Source organism: Neovison vison, chromosome 3 (assembly GCF_020171115.1).
Source record: "Neovison vison isolate M4711 chromosome 3, ASM_NN_V1, whole genome shotgun sequence".
Taxonomy (NCBI): Eukaryota; Metazoa; Chordata; class Mammalia; order Carnivora; family Mustelidae; genus Neogale; species Neogale vison.
The window spans coordinates 137,675,894-137,698,475 of NC_058093.1; the positions used below are offsets into that span (position 1 = coordinate 137,675,894).

At 35.8% G+C, this 22,582-nt stretch overlaps 1 protein-coding gene across 5 annotated transcripts in view; it reads left to right on the plus strand.

Annotated features, from left to right (window-relative positions):
- PIGN (phosphatidylinositol glycan anchor biosynthesis class N) overlaps window positions 1–22,582 on the plus strand; it is a 102,266-nt gene that overhangs the window by 11,627 nt on the left and 68,057 nt on the right. For 4 of the 5 annotated variants that reach the window (XM_044242868.1, XM_044242867.1, XM_044242865.1 and 1 more), the window contains 10 exons: window positions 3,533–3,661; window positions 4,438–4,686; window positions 7,161–7,282; window positions 7,772–7,870; window positions 9,984–10,090; window positions 15,095–15,219; window positions 16,906–17,036; window positions 17,935–18,051; window positions 18,805–18,845; window positions 21,599–21,658. In XM_044242868.1, the coding sequence (XP_044098803.1) occupies window positions 4,466–4,686; window positions 7,161–7,282; window positions 7,772–7,870; window positions 9,984–10,090; window positions 15,095–15,219; window positions 16,906–17,036; window positions 17,935–18,051; window positions 18,805–18,845; window positions 21,599–21,658 (1,023 nt within the window). In that variant the 5' untranslated portion in view covers window positions 3,533–3,661; window positions 4,438–4,465. The remainder of the gene's footprint in view (window positions 1–3,532; window positions 3,662–4,437; window positions 4,687–7,160; window positions 7,283–7,771; window positions 7,871–9,983; window positions 10,091–15,094; window positions 15,220–16,905; window positions 17,037–17,934; window positions 18,052–18,804; window positions 18,846–21,598; window positions 21,659–22,582) is intronic. The other variant, XM_044242869.1, reaches the window with a different exon arrangement.

A 22,582-nucleotide genomic window follows, 5' to 3' on the forward strand; every position in this document is an offset into this window, starting at 1 on the left:
AAGTAGGGTTTATTCTGGGAATGCAAACTTGGTTTAACATTTGTAATTCAATCAGTGTAATCAACCACATTAATAGACTGAACTAGAAAAACCAAATAAATGATCATGATCATCTCAAAAGATCCAACAAAAAGCATGTGACCACATCCAGCATCCATTCATGATTTTGAACTCCACATATGGGAGTGAAAGCAAACTTCTTTAACTTAATTAAGGAAACTTCCCAAACCTGGAAGACTGACAACTTTCACCCTAGAGTTGGAAGGCAAGGATTTCTGTTGTTACCACTTCGGTTCAACATCGTACTAGAGGTCCTAGATGGTACAGTAAGCATGAGACAAAGATAAAAGACACTTATAATGACAAGGGAGAAGTCCTTCATTCATAGGTGACAATAATTATCTCTGTAGAAAATCAAAAGGTATCCACATAAAAGCTACTATATAACAGTTTTTCAGTGTTGCAGGATACCAGGTGAATGTATAAAAATTGGTGATTTAAGAACTAACAAAGGGAAATTGAAATACAAAATAGCATTTACAGTAATATCAAAAAATTTTTTAATTTATTTTTTATTTATTTTCAGCATAACAATATTCATTACTTTTGCACCACATCCAGTGCTCCATGCAATCTGTGCCTTCTATAATACCCACCCCCCCGACCTCCCACCCCCCACCCCTTCAAAACCCTCAGATTGTTTTTCAGAGTCCATAGTCTCTCATGGTTCACCTCCCCTTCCAATTTCCCCCAACTCCCTTCTCCTCTCTTAACTCCCCATGTCCTCCTTGCTATTTGTTATGCTCCACAAATAAGTGAAACCATATGATAATTGACTCTCTCTCTGCTTGACTTATTTCACTCAGCATCATCTCCTCCAGTCCCGTCCATGTTGCTACAAAAGTTGGGTATTCATCCTTTCTGATGGAGGCATAATACTCCATAGTGTATATGGACCATATTTGTCTGTTGAAGGGCATCTTGGTTCTTTCCACAGTTTGGCGACCATGGCCATTGCTGCTATAGACATTGGGGTACAGATGGCCCTTCTTTTCACTATATCTGTATCTTTGGGGTAAATACCCAGTAGTGCAATGGCAGGGTCATAGGGAAGTTCTACTTTTAATTTCTTGAGGAATCTCCACACTGTTCTCTAAAGAGGCTGCACCAACTTGCATTCCCACCAACAGTGGAAGAGGGTTCCCCTTTCTCCACATCCCCTCCAACACATGTTGTTTCCTGTCTTGCTAATTTTGGCCATTGTAACTGGTCTAAGGTGATATCTCAATGTGGTTTTAATTTGAATCTCCCTGATGGCTAGTGATGATGAACAGTTTTTCATGTGTCTGATAGCCATTTGTATGTCTTTATTGGAGAAGTGTCTGTTCATATCTTCTGCCCATTTTTAATATCAAAAAAATTTTAAAAATACGTAGGGGTGAATTACACAAGCATGGTGTGAAGAGAGTTTTGAGGGTTATGGGTATGTTCATTATCTTGACTGTGTTTATTGTAACTTTTAAATCTGTACAGTCAATAATATCAAAAATAATATTAATGTTATTAATATTAATATTTAAAAATATATTGATAATATTATATATTATTAAATAATAAAAATAAAAATAATATTATAGACCAGTTATGCCTCAGTAGAGCTTTAAATATGCTATAAAGATATTATTGGGGCATTTCAAAAAAGTTGTGGTGTACAGATGGTAGAAGAGATAAAATACTGACATTGAACATACTGAAGTTGACAATTGCTGTCTGTGTGTAATAGAATATCATTGTTCTCAGGAAATAAGCACTGAAATATTTAGGGGTTAAGGGCCACCATGAATCTAATTTATCTGCAAATGGTTCCGAAACAGTATTATGTGATTTTATACACATGCGTGAGTAAGATAGACAAAGGGGTGAGGTAGACATGAGGGGTAAGATAGACAAAGCAGGGACAGGAGAGGCAAGAGGAAAAATGACAAAGCAAACAAATGTTAGCATAGATGTATGTGGCTAAAGGATATGTGGGTTTTGTACCATTATGCTTGCAACTTTTTTCTCAGCTTGAAATTATTTTCAAATAACAAGTATTAAAAATCTGTATTAAAGTAAGTGCTATCATTTATAAAAATTCCTTCCGTAGGACCCAAAATTGGTAACTAAAAGAAAAATTAATTGAACTTAACCAAAATTGAAAAGTACTGCTCTTTGGAAAATACTGAAAAATAAAAAGGAGGGGAAAAAAAAGAGTATTAAAAAAAACATGTCCATTAAACACATGAGAAGTTGTTTGACATCATTGGTATCAGAGAAATGTAAATCAAAACCACAGTAGGTTACAAGTACGTTCCCACATACAGAAAAAGCAAAATTAAATGGGCTACAGTACCAAATATTTTTGGCAAATATATGGAGCAACTGGGGCTATCAGACATTTCTGGCCTGGAGGACATTATACTAGCTGAAATAAGCAGTCAGAGAAAGACAAATATTGCATGATTCATCCTATGTGAGTTACCTAAGAGAGTCAGACTCACAGAAGCAGAAAGTAGAATGATGGTCGCCAGGGTCTGGTTGGGGAGGAGACATGGGAGTTGTTCAGCAGCTATAAAATCTCAGGTACCCAAGATGAGCAAGTTCTAGACATCTGCTCTACAGTCTACAGTTATCAGTACTGTATTGTGCACTTGAAAATAGATAAAGGGTAGATCTCTCATGTTAAGTGTTCTTACCAGAATTTAAAAAAACAAAACCAAAAACATATAGCTAAGGAAAATAGCAGTAGAGCAATTATGCTAAAGTTGATGCTTTGGTATAAAACAAAGTTTGAGACTTGGTTTCTCTAAGAGATTTACATCCATTAGATTAGATTTTTAAAGTCAACAAGGATGGCAAACAAATTTTTCTCACATGATCAATCCAACTTCATGTACATCAGAAATAATAATATTAGCCAATAGTTAATGAGTACTGACTGTAGTAGCCACTCTTTTGCATATTTTACACATATTACCTCAATTCTTTTTTCTTTTTTTTTTAAAGATTTTATTTATTTGACAGATCACAAGTAGGCAGAGAAGCAGGCAGAGGCGGGGGGGAAGCAGGCTCTCTGCAGAGAGCCCAATGTGGGGCTCGATCCCAGGACCCTGTGCACGGAGCTTGGAGCCCAATGCAGGGCTCAATTCCACAACCCCGAGATCACAGCCTGAGCCGAAACCAAGCCTTTGCCACCCAGGCACCCTGTGATTGTTTTATTTTTATATTCAGAATATGATGATTAAGATAATGCTTGCTATGTAGTTGAAGCTCATGTATACTAGAAAAAGCAAAATATTTGGAAAGTTTTGCCTTAGGTTGCATAATAGCATCTACTCAGTAAGGGACTTTTATAATTTGTGGAATATCTTTGATCCTTATTTGACTCTTAAATCTCTCAGGAAAAAAGTGGCCCATAATTTGGCCATTTACTTACTTTACATTCTTTTACAAAAAGACGAGTTGAGAGTATTTTGTTGTTTTTAATCTGCAGGGAGATTCACCAACAAAAGTAAATTATAGACTGGCTTGAAAAGCATTCCCGTGGACTTGATCTTGGCAGTTAATGGCATACTGTCATACAGTATTGTTTACATGTTTCATGTCGCTTAGTTTTCCTTCTGTAAGTATGTATAAGTTTATCAGATCTGTGACTATGTCTTCTTGGTGTTCTCTCTTGTACTCCACACAACATTATGTACAGAATATATGCAAGAGCATTTTAATTGAATTTGTGAATATAACTTGCACTTCCATTGGTTCAGGAAACTAAAAGTCTTCCTTTAATGAGTGTACATTTTTTTGAAACACATGGAATTTAACTACCTTTTCCTTCCTGTAAGTTATTTAAATGGACAAAAATGCATATAATCTGTCACGACTATCTAGAAGTCTCCTAAGCTGATAACCAAAAGTCCAAAAGAAAGAAAAAAATAATCCTCAGACTTTAAGTAATGTTAAATTCCAGGAGTATTAATGGTGGTCATATGGACAACCAAGACCACCATGAATTATATTTTCTATTTTATATAGAATTTGATTTGACTGGACCCTGACCCATTTTATGACTCATTTATATATTTGTTTTTGACCCTATGTTAGTTTTTATGAGCTTAGTATACACTTAAATTTATTATGAATAGTTTAGTGCTATTAATTGGGTATTATACTTGAACTTTCTCTTTTTGTGTGAGTATATTTTATCATGTATTTTATTTCAGTATTACCTCATTATTAAATAATGTTTATTGTTGCTATCATAAATGAAAGTGAAGTTGTAAATTAGGTAAAATTTTAAAATATATGTTCAGAGTATATGCAGTCATCAAAATATGTGAAAATATTTATAATTTCATTAAGGTTTACCCAAATTTAATTTAATTTTGTTCCCTTTTTCAGTTTTTCTTGAAGACTAGTTACACTGGATATGCTGCTCTTCTTTATTTTGGGATTGCTCGTACATTTTGTATTCTTCGGCTCCATCTTTGATATTTATTTTACATCTCCTTTGGTTCATGGAATGACTCCTCAGTTTACACCATTACCTCCTCCAGCAAAAAGATTAGTACTGTTTGTTGCTGATGGCCTGCGGGCAGATGCACTTTATGAATTCGATGAAAATGGAAATCCTAGAGCGCCATTTATTAGGTAAGCATGTCAACTGATACAAAGACCTTTCTAGAAAGTGTTATCTTGACACTTTTATCTCATGTTGGACACAGAAGTGATGATGAGAAAGAGAAGGACACATATACATCTGCTTTTGTCTTATGGATTAACAAATTTATTTCCTCCTAGGAGTTAGGTATGACTTTAGCTGCTTGGCTTAACTTGTCCTAATTTCCCAAACCTGACTTACAACTCACTATATTATCTTTTTCTTATAAAATAAACTTGTTACATTTTTAAAATAATGAGAAACATAAATATTAATGAATTGCTAATTATAGCGCTGTTTAACTAAAAAATAGAGTTCAACAGAAAACAGACTAATAAAATACATAAAGCCCTTCTAAGTTTATGTCACTGTTAATTGTGATTTCAGATTTTATGAAGTGGCTTTGAAAAGAAATGTTTAATTTTTTTTTTTAAGATTTTATTTATTTATTTATTTGAAACAGAGAGAGAGAGAGAGAGATCACAGGTAGGCAGAGAGGGGGGGGGGGGAAAGCAGGCTTCCTGCCAAGCAGAGAGCCCAATGCGGGGCTTGATCCCCGGACCCTGAGATCATGACCTGAGCCGAAGGCAGAGGCTTAACACACTGAGCCACCCAGGCGCCCCAAAATGTTTAATTTTTTTAAACTTATGGGGCTCCTACAAATAATTGCTATTTTTCTGATTAGTGACAAGTTTCTCAAAAGCCCTTCTTCATGCCGGTATTCCATTTTCTCCTGTTCTCCCCTACCATCATTACTTTTATCCTTTACTGTGTTTGTTTTCTTTATAGTACTTGGCATGAGCAGGTTCTATGCAAGCTGGGCCTCTGCTTTGTATATTACTTTATTTCCAGTTCTTAGAACACAGTGGGCAGTTAAATATTTGTTGACTGCTAGAAGAATGAATGAACTTGGAATTCTGTTGAATTTCCAGAAATTTGTGGTGGCTCAAAGAAATGCATACCATATTAAAGGATAAAAGTAATTAAGTGACCAACACAGAGCAGCGGAAAAATATGAGTAGGAAAATAAGAGCAAACCAGAGTTAAGTTCGGGTCACAAAAATTTGTCACATAATTTCTACAGATAATTTAAAATTGGGGCAATATATTTGGAGGAATTTCTTAGCTGTCACAGAAAGGAGAGAAATATAGTTCATTGCAAATTAAGAACAAAGTATACCGGTTATTAGAGAGAAGGTGAGCTTTCCTGGTAGCACTTACTTCTCCTTTGGCTGGTGGGTAGCAGGCCAAGAGCTTACATAGTTCATGTGCCTTGTCCTGTATGCCATCATGTTTTTACAATTTCAGGAATCTTCTAGTTTCTTTTAAACCTGTTTGTGAAAGGTTTTATTTGTTCTTCACTTCGGTTTTTTAAAATTATGATCTGAACTGATGAAAACATTTTTAAACAGAGATATCCAAATTTCTTTTATACTTCCTTCTTTGTGTTGAAGTTCGGTTTTTGTTAAATAACTAAAGAAGTTAAAAAATATTTCTCCATAGTAAGTGGTTCACTGGTTTTCAAACTTCCACTTATGCATGCGTTTTACCAAAATTGATTTTAGGATGAGGTAAGTCAGTAATAAAGAGTATCTAAACCAGTACTCACAGTTACCCTTTGGGGGGGCAAGCATCACCCCCAGAAGCTGTTACTGATGTAGTCATTGTTTGATAGCTTGTTGCTCTACTGCTTTCTCATGTGCCTTGGCATTGCTAGTCAGTCCTCTGCTTTCATTGCAAAGGATACTGATACATTTTAGCAAAAGAATGCTTTTGCCTGTTTTAGTCTCAAATTTAGGAATATAATTTAACTCCTGATTAGGAGTCTAGCTGTTTCCCCATCTTTAATTTTTTTTTGAGAATTTTTCAACACAGAAATTGAAAGGATTATATATATGATGAAATCTGTATACCTTATCCTAGATTGAACAATTTTTGTTTTCATATTTGCATCCACTCTCTCAATACACATGCACACTTACACACACATGCTTAAATTTTTAATTATTCTTTTTCTGACTAATTTGAAAGAAAGATCTCATGACACTTGACCACTGAACACTTAAGCATGTATCATGTAAAAACAAGGACTTTTCTCCTACAGGACTGCAATACCCATCACACCCGGTAAAATTTGACATTTATAGAACAATATTGTGTATGTCAGTTGTTTCTCATGTAACAAACCATCTGAATACTTTGTGGCTTCATACAAAAATCATGTATTTTGACTCATAGTTCAGTGTTGTGGCCAGATGGTTCTTTGTCTCACCTAAGCTCATTTATGCTGCTGAATCCAGCTAGTTGGAGGGCTGGGACTGGGCTCAGCTGGGATCAGAAAGATTCCTCACCTTGTTAAATTGTGACTCACTGTTTGTTTTTGATTCCTTCTGTAATCTTGTTTTTCTAACACTCTTACAGGATATAATCAAAGTCTGTGCTATTGATCTATAATATCTTTTAGGAATATCATAATGCATGAAGGCAGCTGGGGCATATCTCATACACGCGTGCCAACTGAGTCTCGGCCAGGTCACGTAGCCCTGATAGCTGGGTTTTATGAAGATGTCAGTGCAGTTGCCAAAGGTATTATCTATGTGGACGACTTTATTATACGATAAACATATTGCATATATACTGCTTCTTTAACACTGAATTATGACACAAAGTGAAGTGTGTTTTGGCATACTTTTGGCAAGTATTTTAGCTTGCTTGAGTTTATGAGTAACATAAACACATGCTGGTGTTGATTCAAGAATTAAGCTTTGGTCTTTTATCATTCTGTGCTACTGAAACAATCTGGATGGATCCATGGTTTTCCTCAATGTTAACTCTCAAAAGTTCAAAAGTGATTCTTTGGTGAAGTAAGAAGTAAATTATCTATTGTAAGCCTTTTAAAAAGATGGTATAATACATATAACATAAAATCTCTTACTAGTTTTGCATTTGTTCTGTGATTAATTCTCATTATTACTATTTGAAGAATACTTCTTTAGGGGCTATACTAATACTTCACCATGTATATGTTACTGTTGTTACTATTTGCTTTTTTTTTTTTTTTTCAATGACCTGAAGGATGGAAGGAAAATCCTGTGGGATTTGATTCTCTTATTAATGAAAGCAAGTACACATGGAGCTGGGGAAGCCCAGATATCTTGACTATGTTTGCCAAAGGTAAGAGTCATTGATTATATTTTCCTTAGATGGTAATGTAATAAACCAGTATGGTAATTTTTGTGTATTGCCTACTCTATTTTACTGATTTTTGAGATACTTGTTTTTACATATTTAACATCTCTGACATAGGAACATATATTACAATGGAATGACATGTCCGTTTGATTTTTTCTTTTAGTTGTACTTGAAATATTGGCATATCATATAGTTGTTGGTATCTTAAATTCAATGAAGTGGTATATGGCTCTCACATTTAATCACTTATAATCCTGGACAAGTTAGCTCATTTCTCTGAACTTCAGTTTGCCTTTTGTAAAATGTGATGATAATCATAATTTCTATCTCATAGGTTTGTTTTTAGGCAAATTGGGTAATTCCTATGAAATATTTAGCTGTGTGCTTATCATGTAATTTTTCATTATGGTGATGGTTTTGACGTCTGGCTCATTTTACTTTGATGATTTATGAAGCTTGTAGATATTCACAAAGATTTAAATGCTATAACTTATAATTCCTATTTTCATATATTCAAGATAATGCCATTGGATTTGTTCTGTTTGTTTCTGTGCACTGATTACAAAATTCATTAATATTATTTTTCTGAAATTATTGGATTCCACTTGAAGTTTGTGTCATTAAATGCTTTTTAGTGAGAGTAGAATGACTGGTCATTTCACTTGATAAAAAGGTTTTGTAACATTATACTTAGCCATAGGTCCTAATAATTGGCATTATTGAATATTATTGTATGTCCTGAAAGCAAAATATATATTCAGAATTTTACATATGATATTCATGGAACATAATTGTATAGGTCATGGTAAAAAACCTCAAACTAGGGGTGCCTGGGTGGCTCAGTGGGTTAAGCCTCTGCCTTTGGCTAAGGTCATGATCCCAGGGTCCTGAGATCAAGCCCCATATCAGGCTCTCTGCTCTGTGGGGAGCCTGCTTCCTCCTCTCTCTCTGCCTGCCTCTCTGCCTACTTGTGAGTGCTGTCTGTCAAATAAATAAATAAAATCTTTAAAAACAAACAAACAAAAAAACCTCAAACTGTTTGTCATACACACACACACACACACACACACACTCCTTTCTTTGGAAAAGAAAGCTTTTGGGGGGACTGGTGGTGGTGAGTGTGGATTAAGTTGCTATGATTCACCAAGCTTACCTTCTTGCTTCTGGCTGTAGCTGGTAAGATGTAAGACTAACACCTGAATCAGAAACCATAGGAATGTTCCGTTTACGGTAACCAACAAACTCACTCAGATCCGTACTTAGGATGTGGAAAGTGGAATGACTGAGTGGTGGTTGTGTCATCGGAACTGCTATTGCTATTATAAGAGATCGTTATTACTTTATTATATCTCTTCCTCGTGACCTGTAAGAGCCTATCTCAGGAATTCACTAAGTTGATTAGATTCTTAAGTAAATCTTCTAAGTGTGTAAGATTAATATATTTGTTGACCCCTTCAAAGAATTTAACAATGGATAATATTTATTCCCTTATATTGAGAAAAATACACATTTTATGAATAAGATAAGGGAAAATTTTGAATTTTCTTATTGCTTTACAAAGTACCAAATGACTTCATCTATTTTAGGTTGTAGTGTTCCAAGACAGACAAATTTGTGAAGAGTTTAATCAGGGAGACAGACTTTGGTGTTTATTTTTGTGGTGTTGTGTATTAGCACTGTGACTTTGACTAAATTAATTAACTTATATGTAGTGTATCTTTAAAATTAAGAGTGTTACTGTGAGAACAAAAACCAACAGCATGTGAAAGTACAAGTCGGGGGCGCCTGGGTGACTCAGTGGGTTAAGCCTTTGCCTTCGGCTCAGGTCATGATCTCAGGGTCCTGGAATTGAGCCCCGCATCGGGCTCTCTGCTCAGCGGGGAGCCTGCTCTCCCCAAACCCCTGCCCGCCTGCCTCTCTGCCTACTTGTGATCTCTCTCTGTCAAATAAATAAATAAAATCTTAAAAAAAAAAAAAAAGTATAAGTCATGGTCCATGGCACATGAAATAAAATGTTCATTATTCCTCTTTTCTCTTCCCCATTATAATTTTGTTATAATTGTTAAAAAATTTTTTTCCCAAATTTTCTTTTCAGGTGTTGGTGGAGACCATATTTATACATATAGCTATGATGCTGAGAGTGAGGATTTTGGTGCCCATGATGTAACAAAACTAGATACTTGGGTTTTTGATCATGTGAAGGTGAGTGCTATTGAGCTGATCATCTCCAGCTCATGTATTTGTACCCAAAGTACTAGACACTGATTTGTTGTAAATACATCTTAATTTTTTCCTACTTGCTTAAAAATGAAAGTTCTATATTTGTAGCATACTATTTTAGAAAGACTAGATCCTAAGAAATTACACATTCTACAATAAACAGTTAATGGAAGTTTTTAAAAAATAATTTGAAAAATATAACTTTTTTAAACTCCATGTTTCTGACAATTAAATGTGCTCCGTAGATTGGAATTCAGGCAACTTGTATTTCATTCCTATTTGCCAAATAATTCTAGGTAAACCTTGATCATTCTTTGACCATACAATAGTCTTTTATAGTGGTAAGATCATGTAAGATGTTTAAAAACTGCTTTTGAAAATGCTAATCAAATGTTATGCACTGAAAACAGGATTTTTAAAAAATTATGCTTTAGAGGAAGATAAAAACAAATGAGCAAATTAGTCATCACAAAATATCCATGAGTTTCTCTAAGAAATAAAGTTGTTTGGACTGTTTGATAGTAACAATTACCACAATTTTCACCAGGAATCCAATAAAATTAACATTTTGAAAAATTGTTTGAAAATCTCACTTGTGGATAATGGCTTCCTTTCTTCCTGTCCATTTTTTCTCATATACATATTACAACTTACAAGTTGTCTGTTGTAAGGAACATTCATTGATTGACCCTTAATGGTTCTTCTTTTTACCAGTAGTGTCTTTGGAACTGACATTGTGGACTTCTCCATGATAGAGTCATTTTTGTTAGTTAGTTTGTAAATAGATTCCTCAGTGTATGTCTGCATTTTTCTTTGTACTTACTTAGCAGGAATTAAGTGTTCAATACATTCTTTGATAAACCCTATTTCCTTCAAGATCTTTCTTCCTGAAATATTTCTTTTTTCATTTAACCTATACTTTTGTCAACAGGGAACACTTGAAGTTAAATAAAATCTCTTTAAGAAAATAATTGACAGGGGCGCTTGGGTGGCTCAGTGGGTTGAGCCTCTGCCTTTGGCTTGGGTCATGATCCCAGGGTCCTGGGATCCAGTGGGCATTGGTCTCGCTGCTCTGCTTCTTCCTCTCTCCCTCTGCCTGCCTCTCTGCCTACTTGTGATCTCTCTCTCTCTCTGTCAAATAAATAAAATATTTTTTTAAAAAAAGAAAACAGTTGACAAATTTTACTTTGCTAATTATCGCTTCTTAATATCATCTACTTATGTTAGCATCCCTGAAAGGCATTTGGCTGCAATTTCATATACACAGCTTAAAATGCTCCAGGTTCATGGATTTGATTCCTTGTGTATGGGCAGATACAGCTTATGGCTGGTCTGATTTTATGTCTTCTTTCCTTTCTTTATCTCAATACTGCTAGTCATCAGAAAAAATGATTTGCCCATGACTTCATAAAATATGGTTTATATGTATAGTAATAACAGTAACACGAAATCATCAGCAGTGAGAAATGGTATGAAGGAAAAATACAGGGACTAAGAATATACCTTTAGAAAATTGTTTTCTGGACAGTTAGGAGAAGGTCATTTTCTGAGAGTTTTGAGGTGATCTCAAAAGTATAAGAGACAAAGTTGGATGGACCTGGATTGCCCATGAAAAAAGAATATTTCAAGTGAACAGCAATATATGTAAATCTTGGGCACTGAAGGACGAGCCAGCATAATAGATTTGAGGAATTGAAGGAAGTTAAGTTGGCAGGTGTACTCACTGGGAGCAAGATCTGAGGGGAGGCTAGACAGGGAGTCAGGGGTCTTACCTGGGCTTGTGCCTGGGCCAGAGACTCATGCTTAATCCAAGCAAAACAAATCCATGTAAATGTCTACTCGCTTTTTTTTTTTTAATGTGGTAAAATACCTATCACATAAAATTTGCCATTTTAGCCATTTTTAAGCAGACAGGTTCAATAGTGTTAAGTATATTCACATCATTGTGCATCCAATCTCCAGAACTTTTTCATCTTGCAAGACTGAAAGTCTGTGGTCAGTAAACAAATCCCCATTCCCCACCCCACCCCCAGCCTCTGGCAACTACTATTCTACTTTCTGTTTCTTGGCGGTTGTACCTATATATCTATGTTTTGTATCTAGATAGCTCATATAAATGCAACCATGCTGTGTTTGTCCTTTGTGAGTGGCTTATTTCACTTAGCATCATGTCCTTAAGCTTCATTGGTGTTGAATCTATTTGCTTTTTAAAACTCTGTGCAGGGACGCCTGCATGACCCAGTCTGGTAAGCATCTGCCTTGGCTTGGTTCATGATCCCGGGGTCCTGGGGTGGAGCCCCTCTGCAGGGAGTCTGCTTCTCCCTCTGTCTCTCCCCTATGGCTTGTACTCTCTCTCTCTCACTCACACACTCGGTCTCAAATAAATAAAGAAAAATCTTTAAAAATAAATAAAATAAAGAAAACGCTGTTTGTGAACCATCTCCTTTATTAAGCCTTCTGTGACTTCCCTTTGCTTCACTTTGCTTCCCACTAGACTTAGATAACCCTCTTCTATATTCCCTTGACGCTTCTATCTTAACTACTTTATTATGCCACAGCATCAGCATATCCCCCCTTCAATTCTATATACATATTGTTGGTAGAGATACTGACTTTTCCTCATTGTTAGCTCAGTTCTTTTTTTTTCCCCCAAAGATTTTATTTATTTATTTGACAGAGATCACAAGTAGGCAGAGAGGCAGACAGAGAGAGGGGGAAGCAGAGAGAGGCTCTCCCTGCTGAGCAGAGGGAGCCTGATGCTGGTCTGGATCCCAGGACCCTGATCCGAAGGCCGAGGCTTAACCCACTGAGCCCCCCAGGCGTGCTGTTAACTCAGTTCTTGTCAAGGCATTGTCTAGTACAGAGATAAAAGTATTAGCTTAGATTAGGTTAAGTTCTGTGTACTAAGGAAAAAAATTCGGCTTAAAAGTTTACTTTTATCTCAGTGAAGATAATGCCAGAAGTAGGCAGCCCAAGGTTGTCGCAGTACATGACTGTTGTAATGGTTCCACCCTGTCATTAGGACCCGGTCTCTTGAATTTCTCCTCTGTCCTCTGATCTTGAGTTTTATCTTCAAGAGATGCCATTATTTCAGTGTTTTAGGACAACAGTGCAAGGAATCAGAAAGGACCTTCTTTCCTACTAACTTATATTTATTTCAGAGAGCCTTAGGTCTTCATGGTCTTTTGACTGAAATACTTGATTTATATCTCGTTGGCCACAACCACTAAGGCACATCTAGCTGTATGAGAGGGTGGGAGATAGGTAGGTTTTAAGGTTGATCATTGGCACGTCTCGTGAAATCACAGGTTTTTACTCAGAAAAAGAGAGTGCAGGTTGGGATAGTCATCTAGTAGTCTCCCTTGATGCATAACAAATATTTGTTGAGTGTAGAAATGAATGAGTGCCTTTCCAAGGTGATGAGGGGAAGTGGGGACTGATGCTCACTAGCAAACTAAATACAGAAGGGAAAGTAGCTTCAGGTATATTTCACCTCTTGTGTCCAAAAGACTAACTTTTAAAAAGCCAATAGGAATTTAACTAGTTGAGCTCTACAAGATTAGTATTTCATAGCTTCCCAGGTCTTGTGTCCATATATGAATGAATAGCACTTCTTACACCCTGGAATTTTTTTTTTTTTTTAACCAGTCGTGGAACAAATTCTAACTTAAGTTGCTAGGTTTGGGGGGGTTTTGCCAGCTTTCAATTATATCATTAGAATTTAACTCCTTTCTTTTGAAGAACTTGCCACTTCTATCTTGATTGAAAACTTCTTAGGGGGGACACCTGGGTGCCTCAGTCAGGTAAGCGGCTGCCTTCTGCTCAGGTCATGATCCCAGCATCTTGGGATCGAGTCCCACATCGGGGCTCCTTGCTCGGCAGGGAGCCTGCTTCTCCCTCTGCCTCTGCCTGCCATTCTGTCTACCTGTGCTCGCTCGCTCTCTCTCTCTCTCTCTCTGACAGATAAATAAATAAAATCTTTAAAACAAAACAAAACTAAAAACTTAGGGGCTAAGTAGAATGTATATGAAAACTAGGGCACGGTTTTATGCATTTAAGGAGGGTGGTAGCAGGTTACATATTGTGTTTTTTAATTTACTTCTATTTTTGAATAGCAGGCTTCTCTAATGGCACCATTTGTATTTTTTAACATTTGTAATAATGAAGAATTATTTCAAGAAGTACTTCAGACTTGCATTGGACAATTAAATAGCTCTTGTTAAAGTTACCATCTACTATATGGTTAGAGACATTTATATGAACAATAAATATGTATCTTGACCTAGCCTGTTGACTTATCTAAAATAATTTGAAAGTATTCCCCACAGGTACTTGTTTACATGTTCATGTGTATGTAAGTAGCAATTTAATCCTTTGTCTTAGGATGTTTTGATTCCAGCTTGTCATTATGAAATTAATATAGTAATTTTTGACCCATATTTTATTAAGTTAGGGCATTTTTCTGTCATAGAGTGTGAAGAACAAATTCTAGTCTTGGGAGGAGGAGAGTGTTCGGAAGCTATTCACAGTGTCCCGAGTGAGCAGTTATGGTTGGACTCGTTGGACTAGGGTGGTAGTCTAGACAGGATAGCAAGAAGTAGTCCAGCTCTGAAAACATTTAAAAATGATAAAATGTTCCTAAAATGTTGTCTCTAGTACTGTTTTGCTTGGCTCTTGTCAAAATATTTCTTCAACATGCTGTATTTTATTTGGTGCTTATGAAATCTTCATGAAATCAAGATTCCCCCTTCTACAACCTTTCCTTGGCCCGCTTCTAGCCCAGAAAATAGCTCACTCCTTATTTGGATGTTGCTGTCTGAACCGACAATAAGAACTTTGTATTGGTAGGTCCTGAGGACGAATTTAAACAAAATAAGATAGTTTAATTTTATTGTTATATATAAATGTAATTAAATGTTTTTATCAGAATTATTTTTTAAATAAAACAAATGAACTAAATTTCTTTAACTCATTTGTTACATATAGGAATTCTTTCATGCTGCCAGAAACAACCAATCTTTGTTTTCTAAAGTAAATGAAGAAAAAATAGTCTTTTTCTTACATTTGTTAGGAATAGATACAAATGGACATGCTCATCGGCCAACATCGAGGTAATTTTAATGCTGTGTTTAATTTTGTGTTTTTGAGGGACTTAGCTATTCTGTTTAAACTTTTAAAGTACTATAATTTGGGGGTGAAACCTAGGTGGCTCAGTTGGTTAGGCATCTATCTGCCTTCGGCTCAGGTCATGATCCCGGGGTTCTGGGATCAGCCCCACATCGGGCTTCCTGCTCATTGGGGAGCCTACTTCTTCTCCCTCTTCCTCTGCCTGCTGCTCCCCAGCATATGCTCTCTCTCTCTGTGTGTCAAATAAATAAATAAATAAATATTTTTAAAAAGTATTATAATATTTTGTAGTTATCACGTTACTTATATTCCATATTCTTGATTTATCAAGACAGGAGAAAAACTATATGTTTTAGAAATATTTAAGGAAAAGCTGAGGGGGGGAAGCATTTATATGGTGTTAATATTTATATCCTGAAAAGATGTAATTAGCTATTCTTTGTGTGTTCCATTTAATCAGTATTGTATCTAGCAAATGTATAAGGTTTTGTGTACTATATTTCAGTAGCACTCCGGTATAGAACAACAAATATTTTTCTCAGTTTTACAGACCATAAAAGGAAGAATCCATGTTATACTTCTATTCTCTACTTAGAATTTGGTTTAGATAAATCTAACTGTAACTCTAAAGCCTATTGATTAGCTGCCAGGAATGAATACCTCATGCTCCCCTTCTTGAACATGATGGACTATTGTAAGTGATAGAGTTCATACCAAAGCAATCTGTTCAACTGAATGGAGTGCTTAAATATAATTTATTTACCATGTTATGTTAACGTCTATGTCACAAACACTCTAAGGGACAGAAACATTTTATACTTGAAACAGTGATACTTACCTATTAATACAACAAGAACAAGATAGGTTGCATTATAAGAGACATGAACTTGTAAGTCATGATACATTTGAGATGTAAGAAGCATTCATTAAAATATATTTGCTAGTATAGGGGGGTATTCTTTTAAACTATTTCTGAAGTCTATTTCATATTCTTTTGCTTCTTTAAAAGGAGGGAATAGGGGCACCTGGGTGGCTCAGTGGATTAAGCCTCTGCCTTCAACTCAGGTCATGATCTCAGGGTCCTGGCATTGAATCCTGCATCGGGCTCTGTTTGGCAGGGAGCCTGCTTCCTCCTCTCTCTCTGCCTGCCTCTCTGCTAACTTGTGATCTCTGTGAAATAAATAAAATCTTCAAAAAAAAAAAAAAAAGAAGAAAATAGTATTTTTAACAATCTTAAGAGCTCTGATTTTAAACTACTAATGATGAAGTCTTAAGAGTATTTTAGGAGGGACTCCTGGTGGCTCAGTCAGTTAAATGTCTGCCTTCAGCTCAGGTCATGATCCCGGGGTCCTGGGATCGAGTCCCACATTGGGCTCCCTGCTCAGGCAGGAGTCTACTTCTCCCTCTGTCTGCTGCTCCTCCTGCTTGTGTGCACGCTTGCTCTCTCTCTCTCTCTCATTCTCTTACAAATAAATGAGTAAAGTTTTTAAAAAAGTGTTTTGGGAGTGATGCACTCTATGTTGACTAATTGATGAATTTAAATAAAAAATTTTTAAAAAATTAAATATCTTAGGAGTTACCAACTTTAGGTGTAATTAGTTGATGTTGATGAAATTTGAGTTTTCCAAATTATTGTAATTTAATTAGTTATTCTTTTTCTTTTTAAACAGGGAGTATAAGGACAACATTAAAATAGTTGATGACGGAATAAAAGAAATTGTGTCCATGCTTGAACATTTTTATGGAAATGATGGGAAAACGGCATTTATCTTTACCTCTGACCATGGGATGACAGACTGGGGTTAGTCTGTCTTTAAACAACATGTACTTTATGATTAAAGTAGTGGTAAATATAGCTTGCAGGTATCTTGTAATGTTGAAAAGGATTAGATGTCTTAGTATATGCAAAGTGTCTAGCAAACAGTTGTCTGCTTAATATATTAATGTAAAAAAACTGGTCTTATGTAAGGAATCTTTCTTTTAGCTACAAAAGGAATATATTCTCATTTAAATGAGAAATTAGAGGACAGTGTGGAGAAGAAAACAGAAAATATCCATCCTATCATTTATCTTACTAGAGTTAACTATAAGTGACGACAAACAGGGTGAGGTTAAAGTAGTATCACCAGGGACCCTAGGGCTACTGAAAGTCTCCCCTAGCTGAGCTTGTCCCTGTGAGATTCCCAAGGCAAACACAGTGTGTGCACAGAGAACACAGTAAGGCAAAGATGAGGTATGGGTCCCCAAATCACAGTACAGGATTCTAACAAGCTGGTACCACTCTGTAATGGCCCTTTGGCTTACACCAACCAGAATGGCCTGGAATAATCTCATCAAAGAGGTTTTGCCGTCCTCTCCAGAACAGATGTGGCCTTGACTGACTGCTCACCCCACACAGAGCTGCTCTAGTGGCATCTCCTCCAAGTCTTATCATGAATATTCTTCTTCTGCTGTCAACCAACCAACAGATACTCTTTTTGTTTTGTTTTGTTTTGTTTGCCTGTTGGTTGTGGATGCTCTGACTTGCTTTGGGGGAATATTTTAAAACTAACTAATGAAGAGTTGTAAGTATTTGGGAGTGTAGTGGCTAGAAGTAGAATCAAATATGGATCAACTCTTTAAAATTAAGTATTTAAAAAAAATATTTAGTTGTAAGTTAGTTCTTGCTTGTCTTCTTAATCTTGGAGTCTTATTTGTAGGTTTCCATGGCGCCGGTCATCCTTCAGAGACTTTAACTCCGTTTGTCACTTGGGGAGCTGGAATCAAGTATCCCCAAAAAGTATCAGTGCAGAAATTTGATGATGCATTTTTGAAAGGTATAGACATTTATCTTTATTGTTTTTATAAATGTAACAATTTAAAATAAAACCAAAGTTTAACTTTAAAAGATTACTGTTCAAGTTATATAAAAAATGTTTTAGAACACTTTTGGTAATATATCTTAAAATCATTAAATCAAGACTTGGTCTCTCATCATTTGTTTTGATGACTAATGAAATTTCTGAATTTATACGTAGGAAAATAGGGAAATGAGATATCTCTGAAGGTGATTTTAATAATAACTCACTATAGTATTTTAACATTTGGATTAGTGACAATAGGAACATCACAGCTACAGTTTTAAGTATTTTGCAAGCAACTGCCATTTGAGAACAAAGAAAGGCTTGGGTTGACTAACAGACTATCAATCGTGTTAATTACTCCCTGGAGCAGGACTATCATTAGTTGTAGTCACGCCGGCAGCTGTTATCATTGTGCATTTTACTTCCATCTTCCCTTCCTTGGACTTTTGATGTTTTGAAACAATTGTCTGCAAATGAGCATTTTGAAAGTTTAATAAATCATCACAGAAAACATCCAAATATTTATTTTAAAGCTGTTCTTTTAAAATTCTAGTTTTAAAAATATACAGCTCTTCCTGTTTAAGTGCCCTTTTTATTCATAGTTGGCTTAAAATAGATTTTCCTAGTACTTCAGTTTGACATTATGCCTTGATCTCTCTTAATAATGAAACTATTATTATTTTTTTTAAGTCTTAACACCAGCTCTTGTGTCTAATTGTGTTTCAGAATGGAAATTAGAGAACTGGAAAAGGCAAGATATCCATCAGGTATTCAGTTCAATTTAATCACTTTCAAGTTTAATTTTATCTCCTATAGAAAGTTTAGACCCCCCCAAAATCTGAAAAACGGTATTAATAATGATGATGATAAAGGATTTTTCCAAACATTTCAATTACCAAGGGAAATCCTTCTAGTGCAAATATTTTAACTCAACTAATCTTTCTTCTGGCAAAATAAAAAATCTTCAAGTAAAACTGAAAGAAGGCTCCCTCCAAATAACATTGGCTAATTAAGGAATTATTATGTAAATTGAAATCTGCATGCCTGTTCAGTTTCTATGATTTCTTGTCATAGTTGCCTTGCTTAGTTGCTTTAAGCATAGACCTAATAAATAATAAAACCCTGTTATGGGTTTTTTCCTTCTAGTATGTGAGTTGCCATTTCTTTTTTTATTAACACATATTTTAATTCTACCCAGGATGCTTACAAATGCAATGGAAAAAAGATGACAAAATATAGATAACTTAGCTAGAAACCTTAGATTACAGGAAAATACATGGCCAACCTAATCAAGTTAGACGGGTAACATTGTGTATAAATATGAAGCATGGAATTTTCATTGTTGAAGATATGCTCTGTAAACAACCATTTTTGCTATTTGTAGAAGGCATGGCATTATTGGTATATGGCCTCCAAGGTGGTAGGAATATTTTACCTTCTCCAGGTCACCTCAGAAGCCAGCATTTCTTATTATAGTGGATAAACCAAAGTTCAGCATCTCATTTTCAGGCCTATGATTGCAAAAGCCTGTTCTCTATCAGCATATTAAGAATGGTCTTTTCTGTCAGGATGGCTGCATATCACCCAAATAAATGGAAATAAATAAAATTAGAATAGCAACTTAATTAATTTTGTAATAAAAATCACCATCAGAGGAATAGGGAGTATCTTGAAGATCATAAAACATGTTTTACTTATAGCCAGACTGGATTATAATTTAAAACTAAATATAGATTCAGCTATTGCTCTCTGAATGCTCCCACTTCAAATCTACATTAGGTGAGAATTTCTTTATTCATTCCTTCCACCAACATTGATATGTGTCTATAGTGTGTTTAAACATTGTGTAGACATTAGCGTTAAACATGTATAAGGGATATAATGATGAGTAAAAGCAAACAAAATGCCTGCCCTGGGAAGCTTACAGTTTGGGGTGAGAACAGAGAGTAACCAAATTATTATACAAATAAATGTAAAATTACAGCTATGCTAAGTACTACAAAAGAGGACTGTGAAGCTAGGAGAGTATAGAGTGGATGTATCTGATAGACTGTACGGTCAACAAAGCCTTCTTGAGACATTGAGGATTGAGCTGAAACCGAAGAGTAAGAAGTAGTTATCAGGCATGTGATACTCCCTCTCCCTTTCCAGGCAGGGGCAGCGTCATGTACACAGTGCTCTGGTAAGAGGATACATGGCACATTAAAGGATCACAGCATAGAACAACCGGGACTGTGGTATGATGTCTGGGTAGGCCTTAGACCCCACAGGGTCTTATGGGCCTATGGACTTAATCCTAAAGCTTGGGGAAGACCTTGAAGTATTTGAAGCTTAGAGAGTGATATAATCTATCTTTTTGGGAAAGGATTTCTCAGGCTGCAGCATGGAGAAGAGATTAGAAGAGGCCAACAGTGGACTCTGGGGGAAAGGGAGAAGGTGATTAGAGGCCATTGGAGTTTTCCAATTTTCTATGGGTTGGTACTTCATAAAGAGAGTCCAGATGGTAAAGAATGAGAAGCATTGAGAACCTGGGACCAAACTCCAGCTTTAAATGGAGAACTAGAGATGGTATCTGGAAAAGAGCCACAGTGAAACTGAAGACACTCAGTGGAGTGTGGTGTTACAGAAGCTGAGAAGGGAATGGTCTACCCAGTGCTGCTGGGAGGCCAAATAATTAAAATAACCACAACAGCATTTGTAGCTACCATTTACTGCATGATTATTATGTGCCTGGTACCTTATAAATTTAATCTCATTTAATTATGCCATAACTCTGTAAGGGACAGTTTTTTTTAAAATAAATAAACGATAAGGAAATAAGTAAATAAATGATAAGTTAACCTGCCCAAGGTCTCAGAGATTGCAGGCAAGGATTTGGAACTGGGTATTCTGACATCTAAGCACTTTACCGCCTGAAAAATTGTAAGGACTAATATAAAAACAGTCAATCAGATTTAGAAAAGCAGAGGATGTTAGTTCTCTAAGGAGTGGTCTTTGGGATGGGTGAAGAGTCATAAAGGAAGTTGGAGTGGGCTGAGGAGAGATGGGGAGTTGGGGAAGTGGAGGTAAGGGCACAAACAATTCTCCAGGAAGCTGGGGGTTATATCATTTCTGGACTTCAGTGGCTGGCCAAACCTTCTGGTGTATACTTTTTCTTCAGTTGATATATACTTTTCTGGAGTTGGTGCCTACTATTGCTGTTTACTTTTTATCTAGTTAAGGCATCCTTTTCATAATATGGAACAACTACTATATAAAGTAGTCAAGTTCTTAGCTCTCAGGGTAGGTAACTTTTTGTTTTAGCATGTTTTACATTTGGGGCTCTTTCAAATTTATTTTTTTATACATTGATACAGCTGTAACAAATATTTTTAGAGTTGATATCTGTTGTATGTTAAATGTTTGAAGGTAATAGATTATAACGAACATCATGATTATAGTCCAAAATATAGTTGCATTAAATTATTTAATTTTCTTATTAGTGTCTGTAAACTTAGAATTGAACTTTTTCTGTTTGTAGGCTGATGTTGCACCACTCATGGCTTCTCTTATTGGAGTTCCCTTTCCCCTTAATTCAGTGGTAAGGAGTAAAATTTTTTTATCAACTCTCAGAAAAAAAAAGTTAGTGTACAGTAAAATTTACCTTTTTATGTCTTTCTGAATAATCTTTGGTTACATTTAAAACTGTATTTCCCTCTCTTTCTAAGTATATAATAATACCTCATAAGTGTGTGTATTATATAACCTACAACATGGAGCACTGGTGTAATAGTTTTTCTTTAAAATTTTTTATTTTCTGGGGCACCTGGGTGGCTCAGTGGTTTAAAGCCTCTGCCTTCGGCTCAGGTCATGATCCCACGGTCCTCAGATCGAGCCCCACATTGGGCTCTCCGCTCCGCAGGGAGCCTGCTTCCTCTTCTCTCTCTGCCTGCCTCTCTGCCTACTTGTGATCTCTGTCTGTCAAATAAATAAATAAGATCTTTAAAAAATTTTTTATTTTCTAAAATGTGTACAGATTTATCTTTATATTTCAGTTATAATTGATAAAAATATATAAATAATTTTTATTACAAGCAGCAGAAACTTAATCCATTTAAAGGGGATTTATTAAAAAGATATTGCTGGGTTGTTGAATCAAAGGGGTGCTCAAAAACCAGGCTTAGAAATGAACAGGAACTAAGAGAACACCAGAGACTTGGAAGAAGGAACCCAACAGCTGCAGCCAGGTCACCATCACTAGGGGAGAAGAGTATTACACCTGTTGTATCTTTTGTTCCTTGACTCCCAAGAGTCAAATTCCAGTGCTTACCATTTGAGTGGGCTGGCCTTATTTGTCTACCCTTCAGTAAAGGAAGGTGGGACTCCATCAGAAACCTACTGTATTATATCCAGTGGGGGAGAATTTTTTTTTTCCTTCCAAGAATTTTATTTAAATTCAAGTTAGTTAACATATGGTGTAGTATTAGATTCAGGAGTAGAATGTAGTGATTCATCACTTACCTGT